At 44.3% G+C, this 13,433-nt stretch overlaps 1 protein-coding gene across 1 annotated transcript in view; it reads right to left on the bottom strand.

The window, feature by feature from the left end:
* GTF2B (general transcription factor IIB) overlaps positions 1-13,433 on the bottom strand; it is a 28,706-nt gene that overhangs the window by 13,955 nt on the left and 1,318 nt on the right. Inside the window, exon 2 of the mRNA XM_075936445.1 lies at positions 11,690-11,796. Coding sequence (XP_075792560.1) covers positions 11,690-11,796 — 107 coding nt within the window. The remainder of the gene's footprint in view (positions 1-11,689; positions 11,797-13,433) is intronic.

The following is a 13,433-nucleotide window of genomic DNA, read 5'->3' on the forward strand; positions in this document are numbered from 1 at the left end:
TTAAGTTGCAGAAAATCAGTCCATTTAATTTTAGTTATCAGACTTAAAATATGAATCATTTTTGAAATGCTGACCAAAGTGCCTAACAAAAGGGCTTGCTATTCACACATCCTAATGGACATATACTCTCATGCAAAAGTTAACTTTGTTCAGTAATGTCTAGAAGCATCAGCATTCTTCCTAGTGTGAACATACAGTTCTTTAGCAGACGCAGATGTTAAGTTTTCAATGATGCACTTTTGACAAGGAACACTCTCTTAATTAATGCTTTGGGCAGGGAAAAACCTTTGGTTAAAATTCTATGCGTCAATAGTACTAATCGCTAATGCCCAGTACTCCATCACCACCAAGTAAAATTTTAGATACCAAGACTTTCAAATATTAGAGGTCTGCAGTTTTGAAAGAAAATTTTTAAAGGGGAACAGATATTTCATATGGTATTATACACATTCAGTTAACGTGCAAGTGAAGTACTTGTAACTGCCCTCTACTGAATGAAAATCGAAGATGCTCAAATGCTTCTCATACATGGACTATACTGCCAAAATCTAAAGGTTTCAGGGGGTTAGCCAAATTAGTCAAGCAGGAAAAACTTAAACAAAAAGTCTAGTAGCACCTTAAAGACTAACAAAACATGCAGATGGTATCATGAGGTTTCATGGGCACCGTCCATTTCTTCAATTGACTGGAGTATTAGAAGTCCAGATCCAAAAATAAATAAGGGAAGGGATGCGGGGGGAGACACAGTGAGTAAATCAGGAGTGGCCAACCAGTTAGAGACAAAGAGCCAAAATAGTTGTGGATAGAGTGCAAAGAGCCATGTATTATATATTTATATATAGATATAGTACACAAAATGTAGTGCTAAAAATAATATTACAGGACATTTCAGACAAAAAACAATAAAAAAAATCTCTAGTCGCTTAAAAAAAATTCATGGTCAGTCCATAGATCTTCAGAGAACTTGACAAGGAACAAACATCAAATTAAAAAAAAACCCTTTAAAAATACAGTAATATTCTCAATAAAAAAAGCATCCTCACCATGTATTTTAAAATGTAACACTACTGCCCTATTATGTCCTGAGAGTTTTTTTAAAATTAAACTGAACTGAGAAGTAAATTAGCACAATCTGAAGTGCCAGTTTCACTCCAGCTTGTTGATCTCTGGTATGGTTTCCTCATTTTATTTTAACTTAAGATTATGGCTTTTTTAGAGTTCTAAAAATTCAGGTCTGTCCCAGACTGCAAATATGAGACGTTCAAAAACAATAAGGGAGAGACTCATATCTCAGAATAATTGCTTCAGTCTGGAAAACAATAGCCTTTGAATTTTTTTTTTTTTTTTTTTTTTTTTTTTTTTTAACAGAAACAGTGTAAACCAGGTACATGCGGATTTTTTTTTTTTTTTTTTTTGCGCTCTGGAACTTTAAAATGACATCTATGTTGGCTGCCTTATTCTGCATCAATGAAGACTGAGTTTAAGGTGCTTCAGCCAGGCACTCCCAGACTCCCTGCTCTAATCCAATCCCCATCCACTCCCTCAGAGCCAGGAACCCCTAGCCCCCTGCTCTAACCCAATGCCCTCCCCCAGAGCCAGGCACTCCCAGTCCTCCTCCCCTCCAACTCTAATCCAATGCCTGGGTCCCGGAGCAGCCGCTGCCATGCGATTCCGCGTGTGCAGAGCAGCCAGCTGTGAGCCAACACAGGGGCATGCAGCTCAGAACTAGCAAGAGCCGCATGTGGCTTGAGACCCTCGGGTTGACCACCCCTGGAGTAGATTGTTGATAAGAACAATTGGCACCTGCATTGTTTGGTTGGTTAAATCATTAGGATGTGGAAGGCGGTGTGCAAGCCAACAGATGTGTCTGTTCGTTCCCTTAGCATAAGAATTAAACTTGTAAATGAAGTTAAGTTCCAACCCTTCTGTGTGTATTTGTCTTGTGGAATTGGCCTGAAACAACACAGTGATTTGGAGATCCATTAATGAGTGCCCAAGCAGGTTAAAGTGTTCTCCAACAGGTTTCTGTGTATTGCCTTCACGGATATCTGATTTGTGTCCATTCTTTCCCATAAAGACTGTCCAGTTTGGCCAATATACATGGCAGTAGGGCACACATCACATTAGTGGATGTGCAGTTAAATGAGCCCCTGATGTAGTGACTGATGATGTTGGGTCCAGTGATCGTTTGTGTAGATGCAGGCAGAGTTGGCACCGGAGCAGATTGCATGGGTGGGTTCCTGGATAATTATGATGAAGGTGTGTTGCGTGGGTTAGGGGGTTATTGGTAGGCAAGGACTGGCCTCTCCTTTAAGGCCTCAGAGTGAGGGGTCATTTTCCAGGATAGGTTGTAGATTGCTGATACTGCCTACAACTTAAACCCCTTCAACGCATTAAGTGAGGACAAGTGGAATTCTGTTTTCTCTTTTGGGCCTGTCTTAAAGTAGTTCATGTCTGGGTACTCTTTTAGCTCTGTCAATCTGTTTTTTCACTTCTCCAGGTGAGTACAGGCAGTCCCCGGGTTACGTACAAGACAGGGACTATAGGTTTGTTCTTAAGTTGAATTTGTATGTAAGTCGGAACTGGCTCCAGATTCAGCCACTGCTGCTGACACTGACCACAGGAAGCTGGAGGCAGAATTGCTCTGCCCCCAGCTTCCTGGAATCAGCCACTGATCAGTTTCAATAGCAGCTGAATCTCGAGACTGGGACAGAACAGCTGGGCTGCCAGGTAGGACCCTGCAGGACCAACCCGGCAGCAACCCAGCTGCTCTACCCCAGGGTTCACAACAAAAGCCTGGTCTGCTGACCAGGGGCACCCGGAGCAGCTTTTCTCGCCCCGGAGGTCGAGGTGGCAGGACCGCTGTACTCTGGGTGGTCCCGCTGCCTGCGAGCTCCAGGGCGAGAAAGCCCCGTTCGTAAGTGTGGATCCGACATAAGTCGGATCCGCGTAACTCGGGAACTGCCTGTATTTCAGTTTTAAGAATGCTCTATATAGATCCTGTAGGTGTTTAGTATCAGAGGGGTAGCCGTGTTAGTCTGAATCTGCATAAACAACGGGAAGTCCTGTGGCACCTTATAGACTAACAGATTTATTGGAGCAGAAGATTTCATGGGCAAAAGCCCACTTTGTCAGATGCATGTAGTGGAAATTCCAGAGGAAGGTATAAATATATAGACACATGAAAAGAAAGGAGTACCAATCAAGAGGAAGGCCAGAGATAACGAGGTCAATTCAGTCAAGGAGGACGTGGCCCACTTCTAGCCACTGAGGTGGAGGTGTGAATACGAACAGAGGAAAAACTGCTTTTGTAGTTGGCTAGCCATTCACAGTCTTTGTTTAATCCCAAATTGATAGTGTCAAATTTGCAAATGAATTATAGCTCTGCAGTTTCTTTTTCAAGTCTGTTTTTTACTTTTTTTTGTTGCAGGATAGTTACTTTTTAATCTGCTACTGTGTGTCCAGGGAGATTGAAGTGTAGGTATTTGTCTCTATCTGTGGGATTGGAGCAAATCTGGTTGTACCTTAGGATTTGGCTTTATACAATAGATTGAGAAATGTGTCTAGGATGGAAGCTAGAAGCACGAAGGTAAGTCTAGCAGTCAGTCGGTTCCAGTATAAGGTGGTGGAAATTTGTCCATCATTTAACTGTATTGTAGTGTCAAGGAAGTGGATCTCTCGTGTGGATTGATCCAGGCTGAGGTTGATGGTGGCGTGGAAGTTGTTGAAATCCCTGTGAAATTCAAGGGTCTTTTTCCCCGTGGGTTCATATGATGAAGATGTAATCCAGTGGTCCCCAACATGGTGCTTGCAGGCGCCATGGCGCCCGCCACAGCATTTATGTGTGCTCACCAAATCATCTGGACCGGTCCCGCCCTTGGCGCACAGCACATGCTTGGCCCCCGCCCTGGGCAGCCCCTGCCCCAGGCCCGCTGCCACATGCGTGGTGCTGGCCCCGGTATGTGGTGCATGGGTGGCCCCTGTCCCGGGCACGCGGCATATGGGCGGTGCTGGCCCTGGGCGCGTGGATGACCCCTGCCCAAGGCACACGGCACATGTGCGACACCGGGCGCCCCCGCCTCCAGGTGCCCGGCAGCCCCGAAAGGTTGGGAACCACTGATGTAATCAATATAGCATAAGTAGAGTAAAGGCGGTAGGGGGCAAGATCTGAGGAAACACTGTTCAATGTCAGCCATAAAGATGTTGGCATATTGTGGGGCCATGTGAGTGCCCATGTCTGTGCCGCTGACTTGAAGATACAAATTGTCTCCCAGTCGGAAGTAGTTGTGGGTGAGGACAAAGTCGCAGAGCTCTGTAACCAGGTGTGCAGCCTGTCATCAGGGATGGTGTTCTGGATAGTCTGTAATCTGTCTTCATGTGGAATGCTGGTGTAAAGATTTCAGGAAGTTTACTGATGTTTTGTAGTTTCCTCAGAAAGTTTCTGGTGGTGTCTCAAAGTTAGCTAAGAGTGCTGGTAAAATAGGGTCTGAGGAGAGAGTCAATATAGCTAGATAATCCTGTTATGAGTGTGCCAATGCCTGAGATGATGAGTCGTCCAGGATTTCCAGGTTTGTGTATCTTGGGTAGCAGATAGAAAACTTCTGGTCAGGGATTAGGGTGAGCGTTAGCGTAAATTTGGTCCTGAGCAGAATCAGGGAGCTTCATGAGCAGTTGTTTTTAAATAGTTAAAGGAACTGTCCCTCTCTCATAATATAGAGAACCGAGTTGTTGAAATGAGGACTTGAGTTCAGAATGTCACTGCAATTCCAAACCACCATGAAATACGGATGTGAAAGTGTAAATGGTGAACCAGTAAGCTTGGATTCATCAGTTAACCTTTACTGTTACACGCAGCTCATCCCCACCCCATGCTGTTGCCGCCTCTATGCTGCTATTGCTGGTGCATGAGGCTCCGCAGGAGCCAGTGCTCATGGGGAGACAGCTTAAGCCAGCTGGCTCCCCACAAACACCAGCTCTTGCCTGTTCCTCCCCGCCTCATGGAGCAGCGGCACAGAGAGGGTTCCTCTCCCTCACGTGTAAATGTGTAATTGCTGAAATGTTCAGAGGTTACACCTTTACCTGAATAAACACATTTTAACATCCCTGCCATAAAGTCCAATAGTGCAACAGATTTGTTACATTTCATGCAAAAGATGTGCTGTTAATCAAATCCAAGTTTTTAAAAGTACAGAAGTGATCATCCAAATGAATACAGGCCACTTACAGCTTATCCTGTAACACAAAATCTAGACAAATGAAAATTATATGAAACAGTGCAGCCTAGTAACTGATGAAATATAGCTATTAATAAACATTTCTTCAGATATAGCTATACATAAGCATCTTCAATTTATATGGGCAGTTACTGACTTTGAAGCTTTGGATCAGGTTAAATGCCTCAGGATTCTTTGTTTACTAGCTGAAGAATAAGACTTTTCTCCTTTATCCAAAGAGACTAACCAATGAAATTCTTTTGGTCTTCTATCTTCTGGCTCTATATGGACATTGGAGCCAACAAAAAAAGAATAAGCTAGTGTGACAAGTTCAAGGCAGGCAAGAAATGAACCTCAAGCATAAAGATGACAGGTGAAACTACTATGGCAGGAGTGGACAATGATTTTTGACCAGGGGCTGCTTCAGAAATATTTGAAGTGGCCCTGAGCCATCCCAGAAGAGGCAGGCTCTCAGGCAGAAGGGGCGGGGTCTCAGGATCTAGGGTGGGATAGAGCATAAAGTCTACCGCGCCCCAGAGAGAATCCTCTAGGTGTCTGTGCCCCTGGCAGTGGGAGAAGACTTCATGCCCTACCCCTCTAGGTCAATCTCTCACTCCCTACCCCAGCCCTTCAAAGGAGCACTGCACTGCAGCAGCTGGCAGTTGACTAAGAACTCCGTGCCACTTGTGAGCGGGAGGAGACTTTGTGCACTTCTCTCCACCCTCAAGCCCTGATTGGCCTGGGGGTGGAGGGAAGCGCACCAAGTCTCTTGCTTCCTGCCCTTGGGTGCACAGCGCTTTCAGTCAACCGCCAGCGTTGACTAAGCGCTGCACGCTCCACTGTCCCTAAGCCCTGATTGGCCTGGGAGTGGTAGGGCCGCCGTAGGCCAGATCAACCCCATCTGTGGGTTGGATCTGGCTTGCTGAGGCCCTTTTGCCCACCACTGTACTAGGTGCTATAATACTAGGATTACATCTTATGAACCAACTGGGCAATTTTAAAAAGAAAAAGTAATAATGTTAGGTCTCAGAAAAAAGCTATTCCTTGCTTCAAAGGTGATACACTGAAAGTAAAAAGTAAAGATGACAAATTTGAACTAGACTAGGGATGTTAAGTATCAGTTAATTAACCACTCAATTAGTCAATGGAATTTCCATTGACTAGTAATTAGTTGATGGGGGGCACGCCCACTGTAGCTCTGCACTTTAAATTTAAAGTGCAGAGCCGCAGTGGTCCTGGGAGTAACGCGAGCTATAGGCAACTGTTAGCTCACGCCACCCTCAGGAGTTAAGCTATGGACTTCTTACTACATTTAAAGTGCAGAGCCGCAGTGAGGTTAGTTCCCAGGGGCAGCGCGAGCTGGGACTGAATAGTCCCAGCTTGAGCCAACCCTGGAATCACTGAAGTGCTGCTTCCCCTGAGCCCCCTGCACCGCAGACACAGTGGTGGGGGCAGTGGGGAGACTGGCTTCTGCTTCCTGATACAGAGGCAGTGGGAGGGAGAGAGCGAATAGTCACATCCCTAAACTAGACTCTGATTCTCTCCTGTGTCCTAAAAAGACCCACAGACTGACTGTGTACATGCAGCTTGCTTATATTTTGGTGTTTTCCTTTAGTCTGTGCTGTAATCATCTTTACAGAGAAAGGAGGTCCGAGGAGCTTGTCCATTAAGGACCTCACTGCAACCAACACACTTTCAGCACTGATCTTGCATCACTTCTGATTTAATTCTATTCCAGGACTGGGAGGAAAGTGTTCTTAGTTCACTGAATTTTTCTCATCTTTATGGCAAATAACCTCAATGGGGACAGACACAAATACGAGAATCACAGATTCATCAAGAATTAGGGAAAAACACACTATTTTTAACTGACAGTATCAGATAGTTAACAGGAATGCTAGTTTCCTTAACAAGTGACAGGGCTTAAGATGCTAGAAGTTTCTATATTGGCATTTCTACCTAGTTAAAAACATTAAACTCTTTGGCTTTCTGGCAACTATCTTTGTGCCACCCACTGCAGATGGAAAAATATGACCCAGGGTATGTCGACCAGCTCACTCGTGCTAAGGGGCTGGTGAATTGTGGTGCAGATGTATGGGGTCAGTCTAGAATGTGGGCTCTATAACCCTGCAATTAGCAATGACCCTGGATCTTGAGCCCCAAAATCTCCAAAACAATTAAACATTCCCTTAGCGCAATCCAGACACAAGTGTAACTGCAGTGTAAATATATTAGGGATGTAAAATCCCATTTAATCAGTTAACTGGTTAAATGTTACACCCCAATCTCACTCTTCCCAGTCACCACAGACTCCTGATCAGAATATTAACAGCTAATATATTCCAAATGGGCTTCAGGTAAGCTCAGCGGTGCACTTCTCCTTTGGTCCCATTTAGGGATGCTAGCGAGTAGTCCACTACCCCATAAGCATAAACTTATCAGGTTGTAGTCGACTGGAGTATCGACTGTTCGCTCCTCCCCGCCCCCACCCTTCTGCCTCCCAGGCAGCAAGGGGGGGGGGGGGGGGGGAGAGCCGGTGCTGCGGGAAGCAAGCTTAAAAGCCAGTTCCCTCCAGCCGTGCTACCCTGTCCTCACTCCCTGCTCCCTCTGATAGAGGCACTGAGGTGGAGGGGGGCAATAGGGGAGGCTGCTGCGAAGCAGTCCCTGTCTGTGGGGGTCCCAGCAGGGAGCTGGGCCCCCGCTGCAGGGAGGGGCTACTGCCACCAAGATCCCTCTGTTTGCAGCGGCCCTGGCCGCGGCTATCCCTAGCTGCCATGAACAGGGGCTGATGCCAGAGCAGCCTCTGTTTGCAGCAGACAGGGTTGGCCGCAGGCTGGGGCTGCTCCAGAATCAGCCCCTGTTCACGGAAAATAGGGGCTGCTGGACTCAGCGCAAGCTGGGACTGAGCAGTCCCCGCTTATGATAGTCCCAGAAGTTGCACCTCTGCATTTTAAATGTAGTAAGAGCCCAGGAGCCATAGCATGCATGGCCCTGGGAGCCGGCACAAGCTGGGATTCCTGTCCTGGCTCAAGCTGGCTCCTGAAGCTATCCCCACTGCAGCTCTGCAGAGCGGTCCTTTGTGTCAACTATATGATTAGTCGATACAAACTGTATCGACTACACGATTACGCAGATAACCACAATTTAATATCCTTAGTCCCATTCCCCCTTCGCCCAATGCATAATATATGTGGCTGACTTCACTTAGGCATCTCCCACCTGGCTGCTAGGCTCCACCCTGTCCTCCCCCTCAAGGCAGCTCTGTACTTCACCCCCCCACTCAGCAAAAGTAGCCACTCTCTGCACCTGCTTAGCAGATCAATGCTAATGAGCATGTTTTTCAGCATTATCTAAGCCTCTTTTACTGCCCTTGTCCAGCAGGCAGGAGGAGCTGCTCTGAAGTAATAAAAGGATACAGTAGTCTGGCTTTTAAACCCAAAAGTAGCAGCCACTTTTTCTTCAGGAGACATCCACTCAACTATGAGTAGAGCCCTGCAAATCCACTTTATATCAGTGGGTATCTGCATCGGTGGCTCATTTTTGCGGATTGCACCTCTATAAACCAGCACACTCTGGTCTGGCAACATTCATGGTCCGATAGGACCATGGATGTTCCAGAATCGTAGAGTCCCAGCAGACTGCAGGAAGCCCAGCAGGGCTACATGGGTGACAGGGAGGGGCGGGAGGGGGGGGAGAAGAGCAGGAAGCTGCTGTGCTGCAAATGGGGGGGGAGGGGCAGGGAAGCAAGGGCAGGAGACAGGCAGAGCAGCACATAGTACAGCTGGACTAGAGGTAGGAGCTGGTGCACAGCTCAGCTGGGCTGTCAGAGGACTGGAAGCTGGAGAGCCTGACATGTGGCTCAGCTGGGCTCAATGAGGGGAGCAGGGAAATGACCTCTCCTTGTCCATCAAAATCCGCTTTATACCATGGGTATCTACATTTACGGATATGGATATTCACAGCTCATTTATGCAGATGTGGATACAAATTTCTCTATAAGAACTGCATTGATGAACTTCTGCTGAACCAACACACAAAGCACAGCACATTATTGTACTGTACACCCAACAAAGAGCGGATTAGTTGAATTCAACAGCAGTAGTGCAGATGAACTTAGTGAAATTTGGGCATTTCCCATCTGGCCCTCCACCCCTACCTCATCCCCATGCTGTTGCCTCTGATGTGGTGATAGAGATGCAGCAGCATGGAGGAGTGCTGGGAGTAGCCATCCCTAGTTTAACTAAGGATGTTAAATCGGGAAACTGACTAATCAAACAGTCAATGCATTTTGCATCAACTATTTGATTAGTTGACGCAACCCTAGGGCTGTTGCTACACGTCAAAGGTGATAGTGCTGCACAGAGCCGGGGTCAGATGGGGAGTCCTGTGGCACTGCTGCTTTGAAATGCCATGAGGAGCCTGACACCACGTTTCAAAGCAATGCACCTTATATATTTCCAATGATAAGAGATTTCACAACCTCCCTAGGCAATTTATTCCCATGTTTAACTACCCTGACAGCTAGGAAGTTTTTTCTAATGTCCAATCTACACCTCTTTCTGTAACTTAAGCCCCACTGCTTCTTGTCCTATCATCAGAGGACAAGGAGAACAATTTTTCTCCCTCCTCCTTGTAACATTCTTTTAGGTACTTGAAAGCTGCTATCATGTCCCCTCCTCTCAGTCTTTTCTTTTCCAAACTAAACAAGCCCAATTCTTTCGATCTTCCCTCATAAGTCATGTTTTCTAAACCTTCAGTCATTTTTGTTGCTCTTCTCTGGACCCTCTCCAATTTCTCCACATCTTTCTTGAAATGTGGTGCCCAGAACTGGACAGAATACTACAATTGAGGCCTAATCAGGGGAAGAGCTGAGAAGAATGGTACCCTTTACCACTTACAGGTCAGAGGTATAAAAAGGGACATGATGAATCTTTACAGAGTAATGAACGATATGAAAGATATTTCCGGAACATTTCTATTGACACCAATTTAAAAAACTGTGCAAGTGACTGAAGACATTTAAAATTAATAAAACATACTTTTGCATACAACATAAAATATTAGTCTGTGGAAATTACTGTCACAAGGTATCACTGAGGCAAAACACATCGCAGGATTAAAAAAGGACTTGGAATATGAAGTTAACACACAAAAGGATTTAAACCTTTATCTTTCTGGGCAGAAGCCAACCTCAAACACGGATCAGTAAGAAACTTCTTACAAGCATGATATTCCATAACTACCTTTTGGATTTCTTGCCCTTTTCCTCTGATACAAGTGATACTGATCACTACTGGAGACATAATATTCAACTAGATGACATACTGGTCTGATCAAACAGAAAATATTTCTTTCCTTTGTAATAACATTTCCAAAACATTTTGAAAACAAAACATTAGTCCTAACGTCTAACCCCTTTTGTTAAATCTTGTAACTAGCTGGTGATCACATTTAAAATAAGAATTTTCATGATTAATTTTATATCATGTTTAAATACGCACCTCAATTTACAGTAAAATCTTTACATTTGTCCATGTTACATAAAGCATCCCAGTTTGAAATTAAACAGATGCTTAACAATGCAAAGAACTTAAAACCGCAGGAGGGCAGGGGAAGCAGAGGTACAGTAGGGAACCTGAGGAGAGCGGGGACTGAAGCTGTTCCTGCTTGCACCAGGTCCTGAGTGCTGTGCTTCTTCCTTTTAAATGTAGAAAGAGCCAGGGGGTTCCCCCCAGCACTGTCTCCGCAGGTGAGCAGGGGAGGCAGAGGCACAGCAGGGGAAATGGCATGAGCAGGACTGAAGCAGTCCCTCTGTCTCTGCAGCAGTTGGGATCCAGCACAAGTAGGTACTGCTTGAATCCACAGGTGGCTCTTACTACATTTAAAAGGCAGAGGCACAGTTGGGATAGCTAGGGCCGACCCCACCCCCACTGACTAATAGATTAGCTGATTCATCAAAATTTAACATCCTTACTTTATATAGCTCGTTTCTGAAAGGGCCAGAGATAACCAGAACACAGCCTCTTCAAAATGGTAGGGTTTTTTTTAAGTTAAGGGAAAATATATAGTCCAGCGTTTCTTAAAGTGTGTTCTGCGGCACACACCGGTGTGCCACGAGGCAGTCAGAGGTGCGTCGCGGAGAGAAAATAATTCAAAATGGCCACCCTAAAAAGGAGCAAACTTTTTTTTTTTGGCTCAACAACTTTTCCATGGGGGATTCCCGCGCAAAAAAAAACAAAAACAAAAACAAAAAACCACACACACACACCCCCCCTTGGTGTTCCCCATAAAAAAAATTATTGTTTGGTGTTCCTCGGTCTTAAAAAGTTTAAGAAACACTGATACAGTCAGTGACAAGTAAATGCTTATAATACTGACTTCTCACATACATCACTCTTGAGAAAAGGCAAATTACTCCTTCTGATAGCTGATGTTCATTTTGAGAATGAGTCACAATAACCTAAATAACTACTTACCCACTACTAGTCCACATTCAGGACAGATCATGTCTCCAGCTCTGTAATCCTCCACTAAAATGGAATCTGGATGATTTGGACATGTCACTCTGGGAAGCACATCCAAACTAAGAAAGAAAAAGACTTTTATGTTTAACGTGCACCACAAATCAACTGAGTAATTTACAAACAATATGCAAACTGTTTGGGTGGAGTAGTACATTAGGAGCACTACGTAGGATTTCCACACATAATTCAATAAGATAGGATTTCTTAAATCCAGTTTAAAATTCTTAAATAACTTGCCTCATAAAATCCACAAGGATTACTTTATTTAGTAAAGTGCTCCAAACATAACACACACACACACACACACTTATATATATATAGTAAATTATACCTGAAAATCCATTCTTACTAAATAAATGCCTACCAGAAATCAGTGATAACCATGTCTTTCTAAATAGTCACTCCTGCATTTGGCTAGCCATTTTTTAAAATCCAATTAAAATATTTCTTCGGTAAGCAGTGCATTCTTGACTGTTTTAGAAAACAACTATCTTCTAGCATCCCATGTTCACAAAGCTGACTGCGTATTTAAAAAAAGTGAACTGAATGTAGATGCACAAAGCAGATCTGAGGTCTGACTATCCTTTATCAGCAGCATGATGTACAGGGAAATGCTTCAATAAAATTAATGGCCATGATGTTTACTCAAAGCTTGGCATTTACTTTACTCCTGCTACAAGTTGTGATAACACTGGAAAATGTTTACTAACTCTAGAGCAGATACAGCAGAGGAAATAGTTTGACCCATCACAGTACCTTTAGTCCTGGTTTGAAAGCACTCTCTCCACCCATAATGAAGAAAGAAGATAGTTCAGGCATAGAGACCAATCAATCACTAACCTCTGCTGATAAATGTCTAAAAGGGAAAATTGTGGCAAGAACCCAAAGACTAATCAGATGTAGTTGTCAGTACTGCTAATCTGGCCAAATCAGGAGCCTACTGATACAGGGCATTCCTGCTATAAATTGCCCCGGTATACATTGGTTCCATACTAGCTTTTTTTTTTTTACTGACTGACTGACAGACACACATACACTTCCCTGCTTTACACCCTTTTACTATACACCCATGATGTTTAAAGGTATCTTGGACATATAGCGAGGACACCCTGTTCCACATGATCATGACAAGAAGGAAAATTGGGAATAATGGAATATTGCCTAACAATGAATGTAATGGGTGTGAAATGAAAGAGTTTTTAACATAAGAACAGTCATTCAGGGTCAGACTACTGGTCCATCTAGCCCAGTAACCGGTCTTCAAAACAGTGGCCAGTGCAAGGTGCTTCAGAGAGAATGAACAGAAAGGGCCATTAGCAAGTGTTCCATCCAGTTACTCAGGCCTAGCTTCTGGACAGCCAGAGCATAGGGTTATATTCCTGACTTTTTGGTTAATAGCCATTGATGGATCTAGCCTCCATTATCTATTTTTTTAACAGTTATACTTTTGGCCTTCACATCATCTGTTGGCAATGAGTTACATTAAGCATTGTGTGAAGAAATACTCTTTTTTACTAGGAAACATTTAGAAGAATCAGGATGTGCAACCAGACATGGCAATTCTTCCATCCACATTAAAATATGAAATTTGTGGAAAGGCCCGATTTAACCTTAACGATAGTTTTACACAGCAACACAGTAAGAACAAACTATCCATTTTCTAGGAGACATTGGTTTTAGACCAGAATGCATATTT

This window comes from Pelodiscus sinensis, chromosome 9, assembly GCF_049634645.1.
Source record: "Pelodiscus sinensis isolate JC-2024 chromosome 9, ASM4963464v1, whole genome shotgun sequence".
Taxonomy (NCBI): Eukaryota; Metazoa; Chordata; order Testudines; family Trionychidae; genus Pelodiscus; species Pelodiscus sinensis.